Here is a 22,261-nt window from a genome sequence, read left to right as displayed (position 1 = left end):
CCAGTGGAAAAGCTCTAAAAATGTAGTTTAAATCCGAATTCTAGGCCCTGGAAGCCAGATGTGTTTCACCATTACCTCAAATCACATGTCCCAAACTGTACTTATCCCCAACCCCCATCTACCACCTCCTTCCTCCTTCTTCTTCTTCTCTATCAGATTATATCATTCTGCCAGTCACCCAGCCACAGAACCTTTAAATCATTTCTAATGTTGCCTTCTCCTCCAACCTCATAAACTCTATATATTCCCATTGGCAGGCTCTCCCTCAGCCTGGTATATAGTTCCTTGCAAACAACACCTATTCATCCTTCCAGGCCTAACATAAATTACTGAAAGTAGTCCCACAAATTACAGGAATAGTCCCTCTTTTTTCTACTTCATTCTGCATTTAATTGAAACCACATCTAAATACTATTGTAATGCTTAGAGTAGGCTATACTCATGCACATGTGGCTCTCCCATGAGGCCATAACCTCCTCAAAGGCAAGGACATGTCTTTTTCATCTTTGTATTTCCAGCATCTAATGTAGTATCTGGCACAAAAAAGGGCTCCAGTAAATATCTGAATGAATTACTTCATCCACAAAATATTTCTTTATTGTTCAAAAGAGAATGTCAGCACGTAGAATTATCCTTCATATTGTGCCTTTTATTCCCAAACAAATCTCTGTGGCCCAACGAAACTACTTCCAGGGCCCAAAGAAGCTCAGGTTACGTTCCATCTCCCTATGGCCACAATGCTTCCAGGGGCAAACTTGAACACCTTGACTTTAACCCTTTGCCTTCAGTTTTGCCACAGGTTTAAACCCCTTGGTCCCTTCTTGTTGCCTATAGTAAAGGTCGGCAATTTGTTTTCTGTTAAGGGCCAGACGGTCAGTATCTTATACTTTGTGTGTCATATGGTCTCTGTCACAATTACTCAATTTTGCCTTTGCAGAGCGAAAGCAGCCAGAGATGATACGAAAATGAGTGATTGTGGCTATATTTCAATAAAACTTTATTTATGGATGCTGAAATTTTAATTTCATATGATTTTTGTGTCACAAAATATTAATTTCTCTTGAATTTTTCCCAGCCATTTAAAAATGCAAATGGCTTGCAGTCCAGACAAAAACAGGTGGTGAGCCAGATCTGGCCTGTAGGCCATAGTGCGCCAACCCAGCTTATCTCCTTTCCTCACCAACTCCACTCCACCACACACACACACACCTCTAGTAGGCCTACAGTAAAAACAACCTGCACAATTCCTCTGTGGACTTTGTTATTTTGCTGTTTGGAGCCACTCTAGGGCAGGGGAGGTAGAAAATGCATGGGCTTTTGAGGCCTAGATTCAGAGTCTGGCCTTACCATATACTAATGTGGTAGCCTTGGACATAATATTTAACCTCTCCGTACTTCACTGTCATCATCTATAAAATGGGGGCAGTAAAACCTACATGACAGGGATTTTGTGAGAATTAAACGAGCTAATGTGTATCAAGTTCGTGGCATAGTGCCTGGTTTATAATAGGCACTCGATAAATAGTAATTATTACTCTAGCTTGGGATATGGCTTCCCCAGATCAGCTGTGACCCTGGAAAGCAATCCAGACACTCTGTAAACCACAACTGGGCAGCAGGAGAGAATGAACTGAGAGCAAAGTACAAAGGCAGGGATAGAATTTGGAGGTTTTCAGACACATGACCCAGGATTCTAAGTGCCTGGTTTGCCCCGATTCCTTCTGACACCATTCCAAATTCCACTGGGCCTCCTTTCCTCCTCAGAAAGAACTTCTGACTCTCACACTACCTGAATCTCCTTAGCATTCCTTACCAAATACCCATATGAGCCCTGGAACCCTCTCCTCATTCCTGCACCTCTTTCTCGTATAGGGCTGGGAAAGGGTGAATGCGGCCAGACCAAACCTCACAGACTGGTCTGCCACTGGGTCTTAAGTAGACCAGGCACCCAACTCTCTCTCAATTATTCATGAATTTCCTGCTGTACAGAGAATGAACTTTTTTCAGAGGTCAAGAACTAGTCTCTCTATAGAAGTTTTAGAGCAAAAAAACCCACCAAGTATACAAACAAGGGTTCCCCCATAAACCATCAGCGGTGGGCAGATAGGACAGATAAGCTTGTGGTATCTGCCCTCGGTACAAAAAGCCAGATTTGAGCCTGGTACTTCCTTGCTCCAACACGTCTAATGGGGGTCTACTGCCTCTGGAATCACCAAGCTCCTGTGCTGTCACTCAGGGCCTCCACAGTCTTGCCCTAAGCCACCCCTCCTGCATTGTATCTTACTACTCCTCTGTAGAAGTCCTCACCTATAGGCCAGGCAAAACAGACAGTATCTACCTAACTACCCTAAACAATTTCCAGCTTCCCACACTTGTGCATAACTCAATCATAGCACCTGTAACATTTTACTGCACATCTCCCCCTAGACTGTGAGCTAGCAACAGGGCAGAGACTGTGTCTGATTCATCTCTGGGTCCCCTACACCTAGCACAGTGCCTGACATGGGGAAAACATCCAATAAATGTTAATGAATGAATGAAAACACCTGAAATTATTCCTCCCTTAAACTGTTTTAGTTGGACTCTTATTAGCAGCTAAGCACAGTCTGGGTCACTGCCAAGAAGTAGAAAGATCTAAGAAAAAGAAAAGAAGCATGACCAATGTGATCCAAGCAACGGAAAATAGGTTTTAAGAGTGAAGTAAAAGAAAGCAAGGCTGTTTAGCCTGCCGAAGAGAAGATGAGGCCCAACTCGATTCTGGCTTTAAGTCTACAAAAGGTCCTCATAAGAAAATCTTGATTTCATCCTCCCTTTATAATCAGAGGGAACTTTTCCATATTCATGGAAAATGGAACAAGAAGAAATAGCTTAAGTTAAGGCCAGAGGGGCTGAAGCTAAAGAGAAAGAACCAAATTAGGCACCACTTTTCCAAAGATACTTTTGTACTTTTTGACGAGTGAATTGGAGGGGTTTTGCTGAAAACTTTTTTTTTTTGGCCACACTGTGTGGCTTGTGGGATCTTAGTTCCCGGACCAGGGATTGAACCTGGGCTCTCGGCAGTGAGAACACAGAGTCCTAACCACTGGACCGCCAGGGAATTCCCGCTGAGCACTTTTGTTGAAGGCTGTGCAAAAGGAAATGAATATGCTGCTCTGTTCCTGTTTGCTGTGGAGACCAGGTGGGTGAAAACACAAGTTGGGTAAGATTTTCTAATAAGCCACTGACTTCTTCCCTTTTTATTTATTTATTATTATTATTTTTTTTTTGCGGTATGTGGGCCTCTCACTGCTGTGGCCTCTCCCATTGCGGAGCACAGGCTCCGGACGCGCAGGCTCAGCGGCCATGGCTCACGGGCCCAGCCGCTCCGCGGTATGCGGGATCCTCCCAGACCGGGGCACGAACCCACGTCCCCTGCATCGGCAGGCGGACTCTCGACCACTGCGCCACCAGGGAAGCCCCGCCACTGACTTTTAATTGACCCTTTTTCCTATAGGCACTTTCTGTCATGTCATGTTTTGCAGTCCTGTGATGGAACAACCTAGTATAGGCATACCTCAGAGATACTGCAGGTTCAGTTCCAGACCACCGTAATAAAACAATTATAGCAAAAAAGAAAGTCACACAAATTTTTCGGTTTCTTGGTACATATAAGAGTTATATCTACCCTATACAGTAGTCGATTAAGTACGCAATAGCATTATGTCTAAAAAAACAATGTACATACCTTAATTTAAAAATATTGCTAAAAAATGTTAACCATCATCTGACAATGCAGGGTTGCCACAAACCTTCAATTTGTAAAAGACGCGATAATTGCGAAGTGCAATAAAATGGGGTATGGCTGTATTTCAAATTTTCCTGAAGAGACAATGGAAAGAAGGAGAAGGCAACAATGTCAGAGTAAGATAGTAGGGAAGATGGCCCTAAAAAATATATTTTCTATAAAAACAATACCTAACTGGATATTAATAATAATTTTTAATAGTATTACTATTAAAGCTAACATCCACTGAGCACCTACTATGTGCCAGGCACTGTGCTAAGTGTTTAACATAAGCTATCTCAATCCTCATAACAACCCCATAAGGTAGGTTATATATGTAGCCCCATTTTACAGGTGAAGAAACTGAGACCCAGGAAGGTTATATAACTTGCCCAAGACACACAGCTAGCAAGTGTCAGAGCCAGGACTCAAACCCAGGCAGTTCAACGTAGAGTCTACTAACTACTGTCTCCCTGTATAAGAAGGGTGACAGGCTGGAATTTAAACCTTAGCCCCTCTGAATCCAAGTTCATATTCTCAGCTACTTCCTTATACTGCCCCAAGCCAGGAAGAACAGAGCAACATATGACATCAGCAAGAGAAGAGATCTCAGATGTAAACCAAAAATACCCGCCATATTCCAGAGAAAGAAGCTAAGATGTAAGGATTCACAGATTCTAATGAGCACAACCAGGACTTGAATGCCAGCCTCTTGACTGCAAGTGGAGTCCTCTTTCCTCCATTATAGATTCTTGTTGAATTTGAGGGTGAGAAAATGAAGGAACAGTATGTGCCAAATGGGCTCCCTCCCCAGGCACTGTTGTAATGAACTGTTAAACTCACATTAGAACCTGTGCCTGAAATACCAAGGCGCCAGCAGCCTCTGTAGACTGAGTCTAAGATTCTAGTAGTAGAGATGGCAATGAACTGATTAATGGTACTACAGGAGCTGCCAAAATGCTCACATAGTAAACCAATCAAGCAGACCTAGACCAGGCAGCTACCATACTAAGTCAGTGGCTCACAGTTTAAGCCTGGACTGAACTATTTCAACAGCTTCCTTGTTGATGTCCCCATTCTCAGACTTCCTTTGCCCCAGACTAGCCTCCATTCTGCAGCCAGAATAAACAGAGCCCCAGTCATGGCATTTAAGCCTTGCAGCATAATGAAAAGAACATGGATCTTTGAACCCAACACTCATAGGTTTGGACCAAACTCTGTCACTTACTAGCTACATGACCTTGGGCAAATCACTTTAATCTTTCTGAGGTCCGGTTTGTTCATCTTTAAATTGGGGCTAAATATCTCCTTGTTACAGGATTCTGAGGATTAAATAAATTATAGTGCATCTAATATACTCTTGGCCACAAAGCAGAGTAGAGACTGGATAAATGTTAGCGTTCTTCTTCCCACACCCCTTTCTACATTTTGGCCACAATCAATCATTTCAGCTATTTCCCTTCCTCACCAACTCCATTCCTCTTCCCCAACACACACACGCACGCGCGCGCGCGCACACACACACACACACACACACACACACACACACACACGCCACCTCTAGACCCCTGCTCAAGCTGTTCTTTCTCACAGGAATGAACCTCCTCTAAGGCCCAACATGAATTTTCCACCTTCAGGAATCCTTTCTAGACCCTCTTCGGTCGTGCTGGGATTGATTTCTCCTTTTCCCAAACTCCCACTTTGTTTACATTCTTTACTACATTTACTATAGTCAGTCTGATTTCAGTTATTTATGTACTTACCTATCTTGCCAACAACACTGGAGGGAGAAGGCTCTAAGAAGAGAATTACTGGGGGTGGTGGTGGTGGGATGAATTGGGAGGTTGGGATTGACATATATACACTAATAAGTATAAAACAGATAACCAATAAAAAAAATGAACATGCACTGGAAAAAAAAGAGAACTACTTATAGGAGGGCGGGAAATGCGTTGTTCTCCTCTGTGTATATTTCTCAATACCTGGGTCTTGTACATAGCAAGAGCTCAATATGCGTTTATTAAACTGAATCTTGCCACCACTGACTGGGCATCTTTACAGAAAGATCCTGGACTGAGTTTACTCTAAAATTCTGCTCTCACTGCCTGACTTGATCAACATGCAATTTTTAAAGTGTACTAATATTCCTAAACTGTTCCACCCCACTGGTTAGGAGACGACAGTCATTAAAACCATATTAAAAAGCAGAGTCGGGGAACCCGAAAATAGATCTGAATGATTTCTGTCTCAGTTTCTAAGTCTGTAAAATATAGAGTTTTGAGATGTTACATAAAAAGCGCTTAAAACAGGATCTGCCACATAGTAAGTACTCAATAAATGTTACAATTTTATTATAATGTAGTAGACTGGAAAAAACAGAGTCAGGACTTTTCACTTCTAGTACTATCTCCACCACTGACTGATGTCTTGTCCAATCTTGATCAAGTCCTTTCCCCTCTCTGGGCCTCTCCCCATCTGTAAAACTGAAGTAGAACCAGACGGTTTCCAAGCTCCTTCTATCTTCAACGAGGTATATTTTTCTATGATCAACAAAGAGCCTTCTGTTCCAGATGCTGAAGCTGCTGGCAAGGAAAAATTGTAGCTGCTGGTTCCCAGAGGAGAGGGGCCAAGACCAAGGCAAGGCCAGGACAACTGATTAGTAAACCACCTGTGCACCTTCCCCTGTGTGAACTATAACACATTCAGTGCAGGTTCCTGAACAGAGCACCACCTCTCTGCCAAGAAAACTCACAGCAAAGGCAAGACAAGAGCCTGAAAACAATAGCATCAATGAAGAATCCTGCCTTGTGCAAAATTCCTGCACTTTCTTACCTTTGATGCCTGTAATTAGGGCACCATCAATCTAAACTAGGGCCCTCCTTAGGCACAAAGAGAAGGAAGAACACAAAGGCCCACTCTGAGCATGAAAGCTCATAAAGCAAAGACCAAAGCGAGTAAATAAAAAATGTCACTGAATCATTCGACTGAACACACTGCAGAGGCCTACTATGTGCTAGGCAGAGGAGGTATGAAACAGACATGATCCCTTTCCACCAATGTAGTCAGAGTACATATGGGGTGACACATCCCAAAGCAGACTGTAATAAGAGCTATATTTGAGGTGTAGCCTCTGCTACGGAAGACGGGAAGGGGGCAACAAATCCAGTAGGGGGGACCAGAGAAGCTTCAATGACAAGCTACATGAGACACAGGCCTTGAAAGATGGGGAGGTGGGAACCTCAGGAAGATGGAATATAGGCAAAGGAACATGCAGGGAGTACTAGAGAAAAAAAAAAAACAAACTAGTTTATTTTGCCTGGGCCACAGGGTGCAGGTTTGGGAGAACAAAGGGAAACAGGGCAGGAGAGAGATTTGGGAACAGATTATGGAGGGACTCATCCACGAGGCTGAAGAGTCCAAAGTCTATATGGCAGGCAATGAGGCCCACCAAGGTTTCTGAGCAGAGATATAACATGATGAGAACACTGTCTCAGGAAGATCACATGGGCACCCATGAAAAGGATGCAAAAGGAACCAAATTACTAGATTACTATGGGAAGCTTCATAAGTATGTGTTGGAATCCAACAGCTCCTGTTCACAGAGCTTCTCACTGCCCAGGTTCAGCTTCATGTAATCTGAGTTTAAGAGGTGTTCCCTTGCCAGGCCCGTTAACCGTCAAAATCTGCTAGCATAACAGGACTTCCAGACAAAGTAAAAAACCCAATTAACCCTATGGATCACAGAACAGGAAGAGCTGATGCGGGAGAAGTTGGGGAGGGAGCACCAAAGTCTCCACCTGGCCCAGCTCCGCATAAAAAACCAACCCTGGATCTCCTCTTTATATCACTTCCAGCCAAGCCTTCTTTACAGGGGCTGAAGCTAAGTACAGTGGGGCCGAAAGCACTTGGTCAGAGGCTGCAGATCTAGTGAAACAATATATATGAAATGCCCAGCACAGTGCTGGGCACATGGGCACTGGTCAGTAAGCACTGACCCAACCTGCAAGGTCAGTTCCACCGATAAATCCCACTGAGGCTTCAAGACCTAAGTCACCTTAACTCTTCCCTCAAAGGCCTCTCTAAAGTACCCCAGTCCAAAATGACCTAATTCCTAGATATCACACCCATTTCATGTGCCAAATATTCAGCACCCAATTCATGACAGGTGCCATACAAGGTGACTCATGTAACCCCATTCAACCTTCACAATGACCCTCCTAAGCTCTTTTAATACAGGAGAAACTAAAGCTCTGAGAGGGGAAATGACTTTCTTGAGAACACACAGCTAGGAAGTGGCAGAGGTGAGATCTGAACCCACGACTGCCTGACCCAAACTCAAGCACTTCCAACACTTCAATCCTGTCACCAGCGATGGCCTCTTATCTGCTACTGACCATGTGACAGGTAGCCTGGAAACTCCCTATGGAGAGAGACGGTACCTGACACTATTCTCTCTCCTCACTGTACAGCGACCCACCTATGTCAGGGGCTTTTAAATGAAAACATCTAACTTTAAAATAATGGAGTACACAGATATGATAAATTCCTCACATGAAAAACTATTCATGACGTTGGACTGTCTGAGCCCTGAGCCCAGCCATATAGCCTGATAGGGACTGAGTCTCAAGCTGGCCCCAGGATGAGCTCCGATCTCAGACACCTGTCACAACCCAAGCCCCGACCCTAGGCACAGGCTGAGCCCGGACCGGAAACACACGCTGCACCCAGAGCTCGTCCCAGACGGAGCCCTGCCAAAGGAGAGCCCTAAAGAAGCGTCCCCTTCGGCTGTCCCCGCCCCCCGCAGCAGACTCTGGTCGTGACCTCGGGCCGTTCTGAAAGCCCCGACTGCTCCGTCCCAGGCACACGACTCATTCACAAACCCACCCCGCTCCCCGCACCATTTCACTGGCAGGGAAACCTCGCTGTCTGGGCTTTACCTCAGCTGACTCCCGGCAAGGCCTGTCGCGCACACCAACCACCTGCTCGCTCAGCCAAGAACACGGAAGAAGATATACTAGCCCCGAGAGGTGGGCCCGACGGCGTGTAGGAGCTGCGCCTGCGCCCTGATGGCCACGCCCAGCGAGTGGGGGCTAAGCAAACTGCGCAGGCGTGACGGGTGAAGGGCGGGGAGGTTGCTGGGATAGGGGGCAAGGCTTAGCTCCTTCTGGCCGTCCCTTTCCTGAGTGGAGGTCGGGAAACCCGGGAAGCGCAAGGAGGGAGGAGGCACGGCAGCAGCAGGTATAATTATATTTACCGAGCACTTCTGCATGCCGGGAAGGAATTTTTAAAATCCCTTTTACATATGGGGAAATGCTGCCAATCTTTTTAAAGACGAGAACGAATTCTGTAAAATTTCTTAAAAGGTTTGCGTGCCTGTAATTTCACCATGAGAGTTTCTCCTTGAGTAAAGTATTACCCCCAGTAGGTAATGGTGGTTTAAAATAAAAAACGTAAGAAGTTCATTTCTTGCAGAAAACTACCTGCAAATAAATTAATATTTCAACCAACCCCCGACCCTCCCCCAGGCTGCAAGTGTGATGAGGGAGTGAGAGTGCTGACTTGAGGTTAAGGCAGGCCCTAACTGAGTGTGTTTCCTCCGTTGTGAAATGGAAGTAAACATCCCTCCCTGCCTGTGTCAGGATTGCTGTGAGGGTCTGGTGAGCAATGCTCGTGAAAGAGCCTCTTGGACTTCCTTCCCATCATCCACCCGACAAATGTTCGTTCCCCTTTCCCCTTCTGGGCTCAGTCTTCTCATCTGTATGATGGAAGGAGGTCTGGAACAATAGGGAACATTCAGGGCTTTGCTAGATTTCCCAGTCTGGGTGACAGCTGGAGGCAGGGCGGGTTCTCCCAAGCTTCTGTATTAAGAAAGTCACTTCCAGAATCTCTCAGTTCAACCTGAAAGCCCCTGTGTAAGTTGACCTCTCCCACCATTGCCTTCCAGGCCCATCCAAGCCTCAAATACTCAGAGGCTGTGCTAGCCTGTTCCCATCTCTGTTCCCTGAATGTCTCAAGAGCTAGATGATCCTCAGTCACTCAGGTCTGTGTTCCAGCTCAGGTTCCCAAAATTGCTGTGTTCCCTGCATGGCAACCAACTTCAGTTAACAGCAGAGATGAGGGCTCTGGGGGGCTCAGAGGAGGAATGGCTTAAAGAAGGGCTTCCCAAATCAGTTGAGCTCCAGCCATGCCTGTGGCTCCCTTCACCACACACTCCACACAGCTCCTGATGGTGGGGCAGTGGGAGTGGCAGCAGGAAACTTCCAAGAGGCTGCAGTGTTCCTGGGGGCCAAGGGTGGTGGGCTATCTTTTACTCAGCAGGTGAATGCTCTGCTCCAAGGTGGGGAGAATGGCTGGGCAGCTAGGCTGCAGACGGCTTTGTTTTCCTGTTGGCTCAAGAGTCATAAAAATATTTGGAGCAGGGAATGAGGAAGCAAGCCAAACTATCCCTCTACCTTCAATACATTGCCTCTCCAAGGATCCTCTCCTGCCAAGTTTTGCCCTATGGGGGGCTCTTTTCTCTGTGTAGCGAGGCCTCAGCTCTCTCTTTTATCTTCTCCTTTCTCTGTCTAGTCTTCTGCAAGCATCCCTCTCTGAATTTCTTAAAGTAGTTTTGTGAGGGCTTCCTGATGTATTCAGACATTCTCATGTAAGGTGCAGGCCTTGGCCACACAGTTCTGAGATAAGTCTACGCTCATATGGTGTATTCCAGAACAACTATGATCCCAGAGCCTGAAGTTTCTAAGAGTCTAAGCTGTCCAGTAATTGAGGAAGTAGTGTGTGACCTGCCATAGGAGGTATGCAAGCAGAGCCACCTTTTAGAATGCTGGACTGGGGCCTCCTCTGGTAAGCCAGAAGAAGGGGCTGCAGAGTGCAGGGCCTTACAGTTCCTACAGCAATGAAAGGAGGGATACCGGGCACCAGGAAGGGAGCTAGGCAACTAGCCAAAGACAAACGATTCAACAAGCTATTATACGTCAAGCATCTAGAGCTGTACCTAACACACAGTATTATTATTGTGAACGATCCACAGACTGTAATGAAGGCGCTTAGAGATCTAAGTCCCTCACTCCCACACCTGATCATGCAGTACATGCCAGAGTACCTTGGGGGCTGGGCTGGGACTGGAACCCAGGTCTCTGTCTCCCAGGAGAGGCACTGCACAAAGCCAGGCTGTCTCCTCGGGTAGAAGGAAGAGCTCTAGGTGGGCCTCTGCTGACTCTTAAGAACCAAGCTGGTTTTCAACTCTTGGCTGGGCAGTTGAGGGTAAGGGGCAGTGGACTGATGGCAAGACCTGAGCTAAGAGTGTCAGGTGTCTCCTGGGGAAGAAGCTCAGGAGTCAGCCCCATGTCTTGCCACCACTTGGAGCTCTAGCCAGCACCCGACAGACAGCCTTCTTTTGAGAAGTGTTTCCTCTGCTGTGATTACAGTTAGGGCTGTATTTCTGCCCTGTACCTTAACCCATTAGCTCCAATAAACCACCCAGATTAAGGGGGTGGAGTGAGAGTAGCCAGTGCCAGGTGACCTGAGCTAAAACAAGGAAAGACTTTCCCAAGAGACTGAGTTCCCCGAAGCCCTCCCCACTCTGAGGTTCCTAGCCTAGCCCAGGAATTCTGGGCCTAGGATTCTCAGAGCCCTGGGAAAACCTTGGTGACCCCACCCTGGAGAGCTGGGCCAGACATGACCACATCAGCCAGCCCTCCACATGGCCCAGGATCTCAGGACAAAAAGCCCTCCCTGCCCCATTCTGGCCCAGTTCCTTCCACAGCCTTCCCAGGAGCCATGTGGCACCCAGACCACAGCTTCCCACCAGGGCCTTTAGTTTGCCTCCTTTATTTTACCAAAAATAACAACAATAAAATTTCCCTCTGTTTCACAAAAAAATACATCCCCCGCCCCCTGCCGCATAATCAGTACTGGCCATAGCCTAGACTCCATCTTCCAATCCACAGTCCTCCTTGGCAGAACCTTTGACACCACCCGCCACCACCCCCCTCACACCAGAGCTTCTGGCAAAGCTGCTGGGCCAGTGCTTCCCTCGGGAACTTCTCTGGAGGCAGCTGTCCCAGGTCCAGCTGGCTGGACCCAGGAGCCCCATCTGCTTCCCCAGAGATCTGGCAGCTGCGGGGCCATGGAGAGGGGCATGATTTTGGAGTTTTGGCTCAGCAGACAACCCCAGCAGACCACAGGGGTGGTGGGGTACTCTGGCATCAGACTAGAAATCCTTGCTCAAAGCAGGAACAGTTGTATCCTGGAGAGAAGCTCCCTCCTTTGGAGTGCATCTCATCTCCCTGTGTAGCAATCCACAGGCCAGGGGTGGGAGTCAGAACCCCTGGTTTCCACTCCAGCTCCACAAAAGCTTTGCTGGGAGGCCTTGGACAGCTTCTCCCGCCTCTCCTCTGGCTTCAGTTTCCTCCCATGTACGTGGATGATTCTGAGTGAGACTGGATGATCCTCAGATTCCTTCTGGCTCTCCATCCTGGCCCCCCAGCCTGGAGTCTCCAGGAGAGGAGGGCCTTGTCCCTGCCTCAGTTTCCCCACCTGTGGGTCTGGGCGCAGGGCTGGGCATGGCCAGTGTCTCTGTGGACAGCTATGCTCTGAGATCCAACCAGCTGGAATATTTCAGGGATGGTTGGGAAGGAGGCAGGCACTTGCAGGATGGGGGCTCTCCAAGCCTGGAAGAGTCCATTCACAGCTATGTGGTCCTCAATGTCTCAGGTGGGAGATAAGGCTCCGGAGCTTCCCAATTCAAGCTCACTAGCTTTGTGGGCTGGAGGATGATCTTGTGCTGGGCTTCAGATCCTCACAACCACATCTGGAGATTCAGGAAGCTAGACTGGAGTGTATGATTCCTGATTTAAAGACTGGGGATCTTTGTGGACATGAAGAATCACCCCTGACGCCCATGAGGCTATCTATAATCAGGCCTTCTGGAGGCAGAGGGATGGGGGAAATGACAGCTCCTGGGCATCTCTAGCTGAGCAAATCAGAACCTATGGTGGGCCAGGATTTTAGTCAGGGCAGGGCCCCCCTTCCTACCTCCCCCCATCAGTGGCTCCCCAGAGCTCATGCTGATGGAAGATGGTAGCCTGGAAGATTCAAACATGGAGCCACATCTACCACCACAGTTCGTGCACTTACACACACAGTCAGACACACCAAATGGGGAGACTGACTCGTCATCATTCCTAAGTGGTCATGGTCCGATGGCCCTAATCCCTACTTCCTTCCTTCCTTCCCTTCCATCCATCCATCAATTTACCTAACATTTATGGAGGGCCTACTATGTGCCAGGAACAGTCTAAGGCACGTAGCTCTCACAGACACACCCCACAGTCAAAATCATACACGTACACACCGATACACACGTGTCATCCGTGTCCACTCACAGGCTGCTCATGCTCTTGCATCTTTCTTGCCGTCACTTCAGCCACATCCACGTTCCCCAAACAGGCCTGGCAACCACCGTGGAAGGGTCAAGTGTCAGAGCAGACTAGACTTCATGCTAAGGGTTTAGCTGCTCCTTTTTACCTGTCTGCCCACCTTTAAGCTCTTCCCTACTCCACTCACAAACAGTCAGGGGGACATGTGGGCAGACTCCTGAGAACCAGAAGTCCAGGGGCTTTGGGTGTGTGGAGGGGCCCCAGGGCCTTCAGGTCCCTCTGCTACCAGACTTCTGAGGGTCCCCTCCCTGGCCACTCTGTGTTCAGATGGTCCATCTGATGGGCAACAAGGTCCAGGTCTGGGCTCAGTGACAGATCCGCTCTGTCATCTCCCTCTGCAGAGACACAAGGTGGGGAGGGGTCAGTCAGAGCTCAACCTGCCAGGCAGCCCGTTTCCAAACCACAGGGCCTGGCTACTCTTCTGCCTGAGCCTGGCCCCTTCCCGCCACCACCGCCTCCCAACTCCAGGCTGCAGATCTGTGTTTGTAAACTGATACTTGAATGAAGTCGCTATTAAAGTACAAAATCCATTGTTAAATGAATTGCGGTCCCCTAACATATCCACTTGGATATTGGATTTTCTTAAAGCAGGTAGCCTTCGGATCTGAAAACTCAGAGGCTAGCCCTGGTGGGGGAGGGCAGTAGGGGCTTGGCCTCACCAGTGGCTCCAGCTCCCGCTGGTCCACCAGGCTGAACTCACGGATGAAGTAATAGAAGTGCTTGTAACAGGTGTTGACGTGCGCCTCGGCCCCCATGCTGAGAATGCTGTCGAAGTGGTGGATGTAGACATGCACAAAGACGCGGAAGAGGCGGGTCAGGATCTTGGTGCAGACCTGCTGGAAGTTCTTGGGGAAGGGAACTCCTAGGGGGCGGGATGGGCAGATATGGGGCATCAGCAATCTGATGATGAAACTCTGCCCAACCCTGCCCTCCCCGACACAGGCAGCCTCTGCCCAAGATGGCCTCTTCCCTAGCACACTTCCCTGTGGGAAACAGAGATCAAGGTTTGCTTTCTCCCATACTTCCCTTTTTAATGAAGCACTGTGCCTCTCCTCTGCTGAAATACAAATCATCTTCTGATTTTCCCATCACCCTGAACAGGACTCTGCTACTTTGTTGGGTCACTGACCAACCCTTCTTAGACTATAATAGAAGTTATGCCAAAACTCTCCCCAGAAACATGCGCATCTGTAGGTGCTCGCACACAACACCCTTGGATGCAATTCCAAGGAGAGTTCATCAATATCTGGGGTCCATTTTTAAGAATATGGGCCTTCAGGATTGAGTCCTAACTTCCCAGCATGGCGCCTGCTCAAGGCCTTTCATGATCTGATCCTGACTTGCCTCTCCAGCCCTACCGACTCCTTCCCCTTCGCAACATTCACACGGCAGGCCCCAGACGCCAATCCTGAGAATTACTAAATCTTCATGAACAAGTTCGTATATCTCTCAGTCCTTCAAATAGTCAATAAGACTCACAAGAACCTTCCATCTGTGAGCCAGGCCCTGTGCTGGGTCCTTTGCACCTTTAGCCTGGTATGATAATGGGTATGGCAGCCATTCTAGATCTGATAAAACAGAGGTGCATAAATGTGGAACCACTTGCCCAAGGCCACACAACTATTAATTAATACAGACTGGAGGCAGGATTCAAGCCCTCTTTGCACTGCACTGCAGCACCCCTCGGATAAATGCCACAGACCCTGCCAGAGACAAGGTCCAGGACCTGTGAAAAAGGCACAATTTCTGTACAGTCCCCCATGCTCACGGTGGAGATCTTGGGGGCTACTCTCTCTTCTCTGCGGTGGCAGAGCCATCCCAGAATTAAGGCACAGGCACCTGGGATCGCACAGGCCTGGGGGTGAAGGCTAGAAGGGAACAAGCGGTCAGACGCAGGCCCACACTGACTCTCCCCACTCCATGAGGCCCTTCCCCTTCCTCACTGCTCTCGGGTGGGGCTGAGCCCTGTCTCCCTGTGAGCCCTTCCAGGCCCAGCCGAGGTCCCTCAGACTTGTCCTGTCCATCTAGATGTGGGGCCCTGGGCCTCAAGAGACCTGAGCTGGTTCTGAGTCCCTCCTGATTCGGTGCACTCTCCCTCTCTCGGCCTGTTTCCTCTCATGTGAAGTGAAGATACCCATGTTGGACCTGATAGTGCAGGAAATGGAAGGCCACTGACTGTGGAGGGGCGTGGGCACTGATTTGTGACTCAAGGCCCTCAGCATTCAGACTTCTCCCCTCCGGGCCTGACCACCCTGCCCCGCCCATCTCTGATTCCCATAGCCTTAACACAGATGAACAGGAGGCCAGGTGGGGCGCGGCTGCTGTGATGAACACAGGGTCATGCCTGCTCAGCTCCTGAGCCAATACCGTGTCTTGCTGCCCTTGGGTGGGGAAGCCGGACCAGGATGACATCATTCATCTCCTCTCCCCACCCTCACCTGCCCAGGCTGCCCAGCTGAGAAAAGAAAAGGCTCCATGGATTGGGCTTGACAGGGAAAATTCTGCCTTCAGAGCCCACTGAGGAGGACATACCGTCTGGCCCCCATGGGGCCCCACCCCTTTCCCTTTCCTGGGGCCAGGAGTCAGAGGGGACTCCCAGGAGGCTGCAAGTCAGATCAGCCCAAGCAGGGCGGGCGACCTGCTAGGAGCACCTTGAGGCACTTGTTCTGGAAGGTTTTGAGAATCACAGTGGTCTTGCCAGGGTGTTCCCTGGAGGGACACTCAAGCTTCAGACAAAAAGAGGCCCCAAACTGGGAGCCAGGCAGCCCTAGCTCAAGATGCTCAATCTTGAGCAGACACGATCTCCCTGAGCCTCCGTTTCCTCTTCTACAACATGGCTGTATCAAGCTAAATGCCTCATCTGCGCGATGGGCCCCGCTGGCTCCCTTCCTCCCTAGCCAGGCCTGACCTGCCTGCCAGGCGGCACTCACCCACGCGCGTGGGAAAGACATCCTCGTCGTTGATGAGGCCCTCAATCCAGTCCATGAGCAATGCCATGTAGCGAGGCGCCGAGAGCTTGGCCGGCCGCCGGTACTGGCGCTCGTCCTGCCAGCGGTACTCGTAGCGGGGCCCGCCGGCCATGACCGGGCAGCTGATCTCGCTGCAGCGCTCGGCCATGGTACCGTAGATGAGGTTGATGCGGTTGAAGAAGTCCACCACGTGCACGGCGATCCAGTCGTCGATGTTCTCGCCCGGTGGCAGCCTCACCACACTGCGCAGGTCCAGACCCGACTTGAGCGACGCCTGCGCCTTCTTATACAGCTCAAAGCGCTGTGTGCCCGGCTCGAAGCGCTTCCGCGGCCTGAACGTCTTGTCTTTGGCGAACACCTGCTTCAGGCACAGCGCCATGGCCAGGATAGGCCGAGGGCCAGGGGTCCAGGGGCAGGCCCTGCGGATGCCCTGCCAGGGCCAAGGGCATGGGGGAGCATGGTGGTCAGGTCCTTACCAAATGGGCTTGACTTCCCAACACATCATTTCCCTCCCACCTCTCGGCTTTTGGCCTGGAATTCTCTGCCTGGAATCTAAATCCTCCTCATCCCCACAGTCCAGCATCCTGCCCTATTTCCAGATACCCTAGCTCCCCCTGCCAAGCGTCCACAGCCCTCCCATCTTGTTTAGTTTCCTCTCCACTTTCATTGTGTCTCAGAGAGGGCTGGGCCTGGGCTCCAGACAGGTGCTCCTCAGACTTGCTGTGAACCATTAGAGAGCTGGCAGAGGCTTCCTGCAGGCAGAGGCCCCTGCAGGAGGCAGAGGCCTGGACAAGATGACCTCTGGGGATCCCATGGGCTAGTTGGTAAAGCGTGGGAGAGCCGGCCTGCATTGTCCTGGGGCTAGGGGGAGAGCCCCCACCCTCGGCTTCCTCTGAGATATCCCGCAGTCCATCCGGCCACCGGGGATTCCCAGGGAGCACAAGGGACTTTTCTACCAAAAATGTACTTTCCTTTTATTACCCTGAAAGGAAAGCGCTCTCGTATGGCCAGCTGGGTGGCCTCTGAGTGTGGCTGCAGGCACTGGAGGGAGGGGGAGGTGGCAGGTCCAGAAGGGCACCACTTCCTCCAGCAGTGGCTGGAGATCCTTCCTCCCAAGCTAGCCTCCTCCAGCCTGAAACACAAACCAGAACAGCCGGCGGCCCCTCCCACTGCACCTGACATTCAGTAGACATTCCTATAGCACATACTATGTGCCCGGCACTGGAAGGTAGGAAAATGCAGTCAAATCACCCAGCTGGGCCCATCCAGAATTCAGAAGGATTTGCTTTGCCTCTTAGAATTGAAGGATCTCAGTCTCCAAACAGACTTTGGGGACGGTGATAAGAGCCCCAGGCTTTGAGGCTGGAGACCTGGGTTCTAGTCTCATCCACCACTGCTGGGTGACCCCTACAGCAGGCATGGATTGGGCCATGCAACTTCCTCCGTCAGTCACAGGCCAAGTTCCTGGGACTTCCAGGGTAGTCACCTCATCTCCCCTGTGAGTGTGTGAGCTCTTGGGAAATGCAGAGCCAAGTACCCACTGGAATTTAGCCACATGAGCACTGATCCTGACCCCAGACTGAGCACTAAGGCTAAGTGTAGGCTAAACACTGAGCTTTTGGGCTGCAGGCTGAACTGTGACCTGGCCCTGACCCTGGTCAATTTGAGTCCTGGACTCTAACCCTAGACTGAGGCTTGAATACAGCCACAAAGCCTGGCCTTGACCTCAGAGCTGACACTGGAGTATTTTCCTTTCTCACATCTCTAGAAATACTGGGACAGGTTTGGGGAAGGGAGGGTGGGAACAAGGTGACAATTGGATGTAACCAAAGGTACATGTGGGTCATCATGTCAGACAAGTCAAGCTAGTGGAGAAGTCTAAAACACGCAACACACAGGCCATGAAGGGGAAGTCAAGTAAAATGAGAGGAGTTTGGAGAGTAGGGGCAGGTCTCCCAGCAAGATCTTGTCCTCTTGAAAAAACCTCAAAGATGTGGCAGGTCATCCATCCCCCACCCCTCAACTTCTCACCCAAAGAAGTTCCCAGTGTGGGACTTCCTGATCCAAGAGGAGATTTCCATGCTTGAATTGCAGCCTGCATTCTAAACTCTGCTTGGGGCAGGACCTTCCAAAATCATTCACACTGCAATTAGGTTGGGTCCCTGGGCTCTCCACCTTTGCACAGCCCCCCTCAGTGACAGCTACCAACAGTCCCTCACCCTGGCATTCAACACCTCACCCTAGCTTTCCTGCCTCACTTCCCTACAGAAACTACCCTGGGCTTCTTCCTGATCCCTGAACATGCCCCCAACTCCTGCTTCTGTGTGTTTTCTTACACTGGTCCCTTGGCTTGACTCACACTGTCAGGTTGAATGCTACCTCCTCCCACAGCCCCTCTACTGAACCCAGATCTCTTTGTCCTTAGGTGGAGATTACTCTTTGGCCATTTGGTCCCCCACCAGCCCCACCCCCCAGCCTCGGTCAGGGCCTGGCACATAGCGGATGCTCAGGCTTTAAGGAAAGCTCAAAATCAAGAATCATAGGATTGAAATAGCCCTGAGAAATCAACTGGCCCAACCCACTTCTTGTATGGATGGGGAAACTGAGGCCCAGTAAGGGGACTTGAGGAGACTGCATTCACACAGCAAGTTATAGGCAGGGGATCTCCAATGGCAAAACTGGACACTGGGATAAGGTGGGGCATGACAACTAGTAAAGGGCCATTTTCCTGCACTGCCTGGTCGCTGGTCTGGTGGAGATAAGGGGAAAGGAGGGGAGTGAAGGGAAAGGGGAAGCATCTTCCCATCAACTAGACCAACCTAATTCCTGTTCCCCCAGCACACCGAGCCTTCCCCACACCCCACAGCAACTTTGGTGTCCTAACCAGTGAGCTAGAGTCCCACCTTCCTGCTGCACAATTTCAAGGCCCGGGTCTTTCCCCAGGAAAATGAAAGCTTGGGGGTGGGAGGATGGATAGATGCCCTTGTATCCGTGCCACTTGTCTGTCTTCACTTCCCACTCCCATCCCTTTACTGAGTTTCTAACTCTCACAGAATCTCTGTCCCCTCCCTGAACTTCCGAACCATGGCCATTCCCCCTCTTGGCCCCCGTTTCCTAACTCTGGATGTCCCTTCACTCCTAAAGTGGCTAGTGATGGCTTGCTCCCTGGGTGAGCATCTTGGTTTCCCAAATGAAGACCACAGAGGGGCCCTGCCTGCTTCTGATGCTCAGCCACACCTGCCACTCCCCCAGGCCTGACCCAGGATCTTGGCCCCAGTCTGAAGCCAGAATCCAGCCTAGAGTAGTGCAGGTGTGTGTGTGTGTGTGTTGTGTGTGTTGTGTGTGTTGGTGTGTGTGTTGTGTGCGTGGTGTGTGTTGTGTGTGTGTGTGTTAATGTGTGTGTGGTGTGTGTGTGGTGTGTGTGCATGTGGTGTATGTGTGGTGTGTGTGTGTGTTGGTGTGTGTGTGTTAATGTGTGTGTGGTGTGTGTGCATGTGGGGTGTGTGTGTGTGTTGGTGTGTGTGTTGTGTGCGTGTGTTGGTGTGTGTGTGGTGTATGTGTGGTGTGTGTGTGTGTTGGTGTGTGTGTGTGTGTGTGTGTGTGTGGTGTGTGTTGGTGTGTTGGGGGTGGGGGCAGGCGGGAGGGCTGAGGGCTGAGATCCAAGAGAAAAGTAGAGGCGAGGACTCCCAGCTCTTCCCCGCGGCGCTTGGCCACCTACGACCACTCCTCGGCCTCTCCCAGGACCCCTGACGCCCCTGCCTCCCCAGCCCAGACGCCAGGACAGACGGGTCGTAGGACCCAGAGGAGCAGGCCTGAAATTTCCGCCTCCGAAGACACGCCCTACTCAACCGACTCGCCTCAACCCCAGCCCCGACTTTCCAGCTCAGAGCTTCGGACACGGACCGAGGGCTGTGGCCAGCCTGCTCGGGCACAGGTCGCCTCGGGACGGTGCCACGCCGGGACGGCCGGAGAAATGAAAGTGGAAACGAGGCTGGGCCGTGTGCGCGGCGGGGCGCGAGGGGCACTCACGGGGTCCGCCGGGTGGGCTAGCGCGAGTCCACTCTGGCCGCGAGGTCACATCCCCAGCAGGCGGTCCCCTCCTTTTGCTCGTCGCCGGCCGCGCCGGTCCTCTCGCCCGTCTGCCTGCCGAGCCCGCGTCGCCCTCCCGCCCCAAGGCGACGCCAACTCCGCCCCGGCCCTCCCTGCCCGGCCACGCTGCGGCCAGGGGGCGGGGAAGGGGCGGGGAGAGGGGACCCCCCCAACCCCAATACCCCCGCCTTTCCGGAGAGTCTGTATCGCTCCCCCAGCTTCCCAGGGGCAAAGGACTAAGAGCTGGCCCTCTCAGGAGGGCCAAGGAGGCAGCCTCAACTTCTTCGACTGTAAAATGGGGACAAGCCCAGCTTCTGTCTGGAGCTGGATAATGGTGGTTTCCTTGCCCTCCTAGAATCTTCTGTGTCTCGTGTGTCCCTGAGCTGGAGATCACTATGCACTCCCATACCCTCAGCTCCTGGCATAGTGCCTGGCACATAGCAGGCACTTAATGAATGAATGCCTTGCGTACAATGAGCTGAGTCCCTTACCCCAGCACTGAAAGGACTGGCCCTCAAGAGTGCTCAAATCACAGACTTTCAACTCCCCCACCAGGGCTGGGGTCTTGACTTAGGCTGGGCAGATGGTCCTCACTCCTGGGCGGAAGTCACCCCATTTCCCCCACCACATTTTTGTTCCAGCTGTTCCCACTTTGGGATAGCTTCTTTCCTTACTTTCTTCCAGCCAAATCCAAAGACTTCAAGACCTGATTTGCTTTTGCTACTTTCTACTTGGGTTCTTCCCCTGAGGGCAGACAAATATTCTGCAGCAGCACAAAATGCACACGGTGCGCCCCAGGCCCAGGGACCAGTTGGCTGGCTCTGCCCTAGGGTGGTAGGGAAGGTTCGAGGCCTTCTAGGGTGGGAGAGCCAAGGCAGACAGATGGGCTACAGAAGTCACCTTGGAGGGGTATGAGAGGTGAGCAGGCAGGGATAAGGGAGAGCTCGAGGCAGGAGATGGGCATTTACATGGCACAGAAGCCCCACTGGGCTCCCCTTGTGTCTGGATCTTCTGCTTGCTGGATGGCATGAGAACACACTGGATCCTTAAACATCTTAGCTCATAGAACTGAAGATTCTTTCTTTTGTTGAATACCTATTTTTATCCCAGTCTAAAGCTCTCTTTTTTTTTGGTGTCTGAGTCTTAACTCAGCCCCAGATCCTCTATAGGCCAACATTTGCATGCTCTAGTGTATGCAGAAGGAATTCAAACCTAGTCCTTCATTTATTTGATATCGTAATTAATACCCTTTATTCAGCATGGCTGTGCACTGAGAGCAGGGGATCAGGAGACGGAGCTGACCCAGTTGCTGGCCTCAGGTGCTGACAGGTCAGCTGGGGGGTCAACACACAGAGATAACACGAGGTCCGAGCTTAGTCATCCAGTTGTGAGAACACGGTTATGGACTGACAGCGAGCACTTGGTAAGTGTGGAGTTATCGGCGTGAAACACATGGAATACCCAAAGTGGGTGCTTTGAGGAGAGTTTAAAGAAAGCAGTGTTTACAAGTATAGTCAGGGTGTAAGGAAACCACAGGGATAGCATATCACCAAAGGACTAGTAGCCCTTTGCTGTCTATCCTGAGCTGGAGGGAGGGGTAAAAGTGGGAGCCATGAGGATGGCATTACTGACCAGAGCTGTGGCCCGAGCTTGAGGGACATACCCAGCCCACAGCAATCATACTGCAAAAGACTGGGGGTAAAAGGGACCCCACTTCCCTCCCTCTGATTTCTGGCAAGATTTCCCCATTGGCCAAATCCTACCAGAAGCCAAGGGCAAGGGAACCAGTTGATGCAGCCCATAGAGGTCAGCCTCCTGGGACCTAGAGCTTGGAGGAGGAGGTTGGAGTGCATCTGGAGGGGCAGCGGAAGATACTCAGCACGTGGGCCCAGGGACTTTGACTTCACAAAGGAAGTAGAAACTGCTTGTGCTTTCCTTATCATTCAGTTCTAAATATTTCATAATTTCATTGTCATTTCCTCTTTAACCCATGGATGATC

General features: G+C 50.6%; 2 protein-coding genes across 6 annotated transcripts in view; both read right to left on the bottom strand.

The window, feature by feature from the left end:
- The window catches only part of MKNK1 (MAPK interacting serine/threonine kinase 1), a 42,962-nt gene extending 34,124 nt beyond the window's left edge, over positions 1 to 8,838 (bottom strand). For 3 of the 4 annotated variants that reach the window (XM_030870041.2, XM_070045288.1, XM_070045290.1), the window contains exon 1: positions 8,701 to 8,837. The gene's annotated coding sequence lies outside the window, so the exon portion shown is untranslated. Of the gene's footprint in view, positions 1 to 3,724; positions 3,859 to 8,700 lie in introns of all 4 variants that reach the window. The other variant, XM_030870040.2, reaches the window with a different exon arrangement.
- Positions 8,839 to 11,656: 2,818 nt separating this feature from the next.
- On the bottom strand, positions 11,657 to 20,341 carry MOB3C (MOB kinase activator 3C). 2 transcript variants are annotated; one of them, XM_030870046.3, is made up of 4 exons: positions 20,202 to 20,341; positions 16,134 to 16,602; positions 13,863 to 14,065; positions 11,657 to 13,538 (listed from the first exon to the last, which is right to left on the bottom strand). In XM_030870046.3, the coding sequence occupies exons 2-4, from the start codon at positions 16,549 to 16,551 to the stop codon at positions 13,509 to 13,511; spliced, it is 651 nt and encodes a 216-aa protein (XP_030725906.1). In that variant the 5' UTR covers positions 16,552 to 16,602; positions 20,202 to 20,341; the 3' UTR covers positions 11,657 to 13,508. The 2 variants fall into 2 exon arrangements, with proteins under 2 accessions (XP_030725906.1, XP_060161875.1); XM_060305892.1 differs by lacking the exon at positions 20,202 to 20,341 and having other exon boundaries at positions 16,134 to 18,602.
- Between the last annotated feature and the right edge of the window lie 1,920 nt (positions 20,342 to 22,261).

The sequence above is a fragment of the Globicephala melas genome, chromosome 1, assembly GCF_963455315.2.
Source record: "Globicephala melas chromosome 1, mGloMel1.2, whole genome shotgun sequence".
Taxonomy (NCBI): Eukaryota; Metazoa; Chordata; class Mammalia; order Artiodactyla; family Delphinidae; genus Globicephala; species Globicephala melas.
The sequence above is the reverse complement of the archived record's forward strand: the minus strand, read 5'-3'. Positions and strand labels throughout refer to the sequence as shown.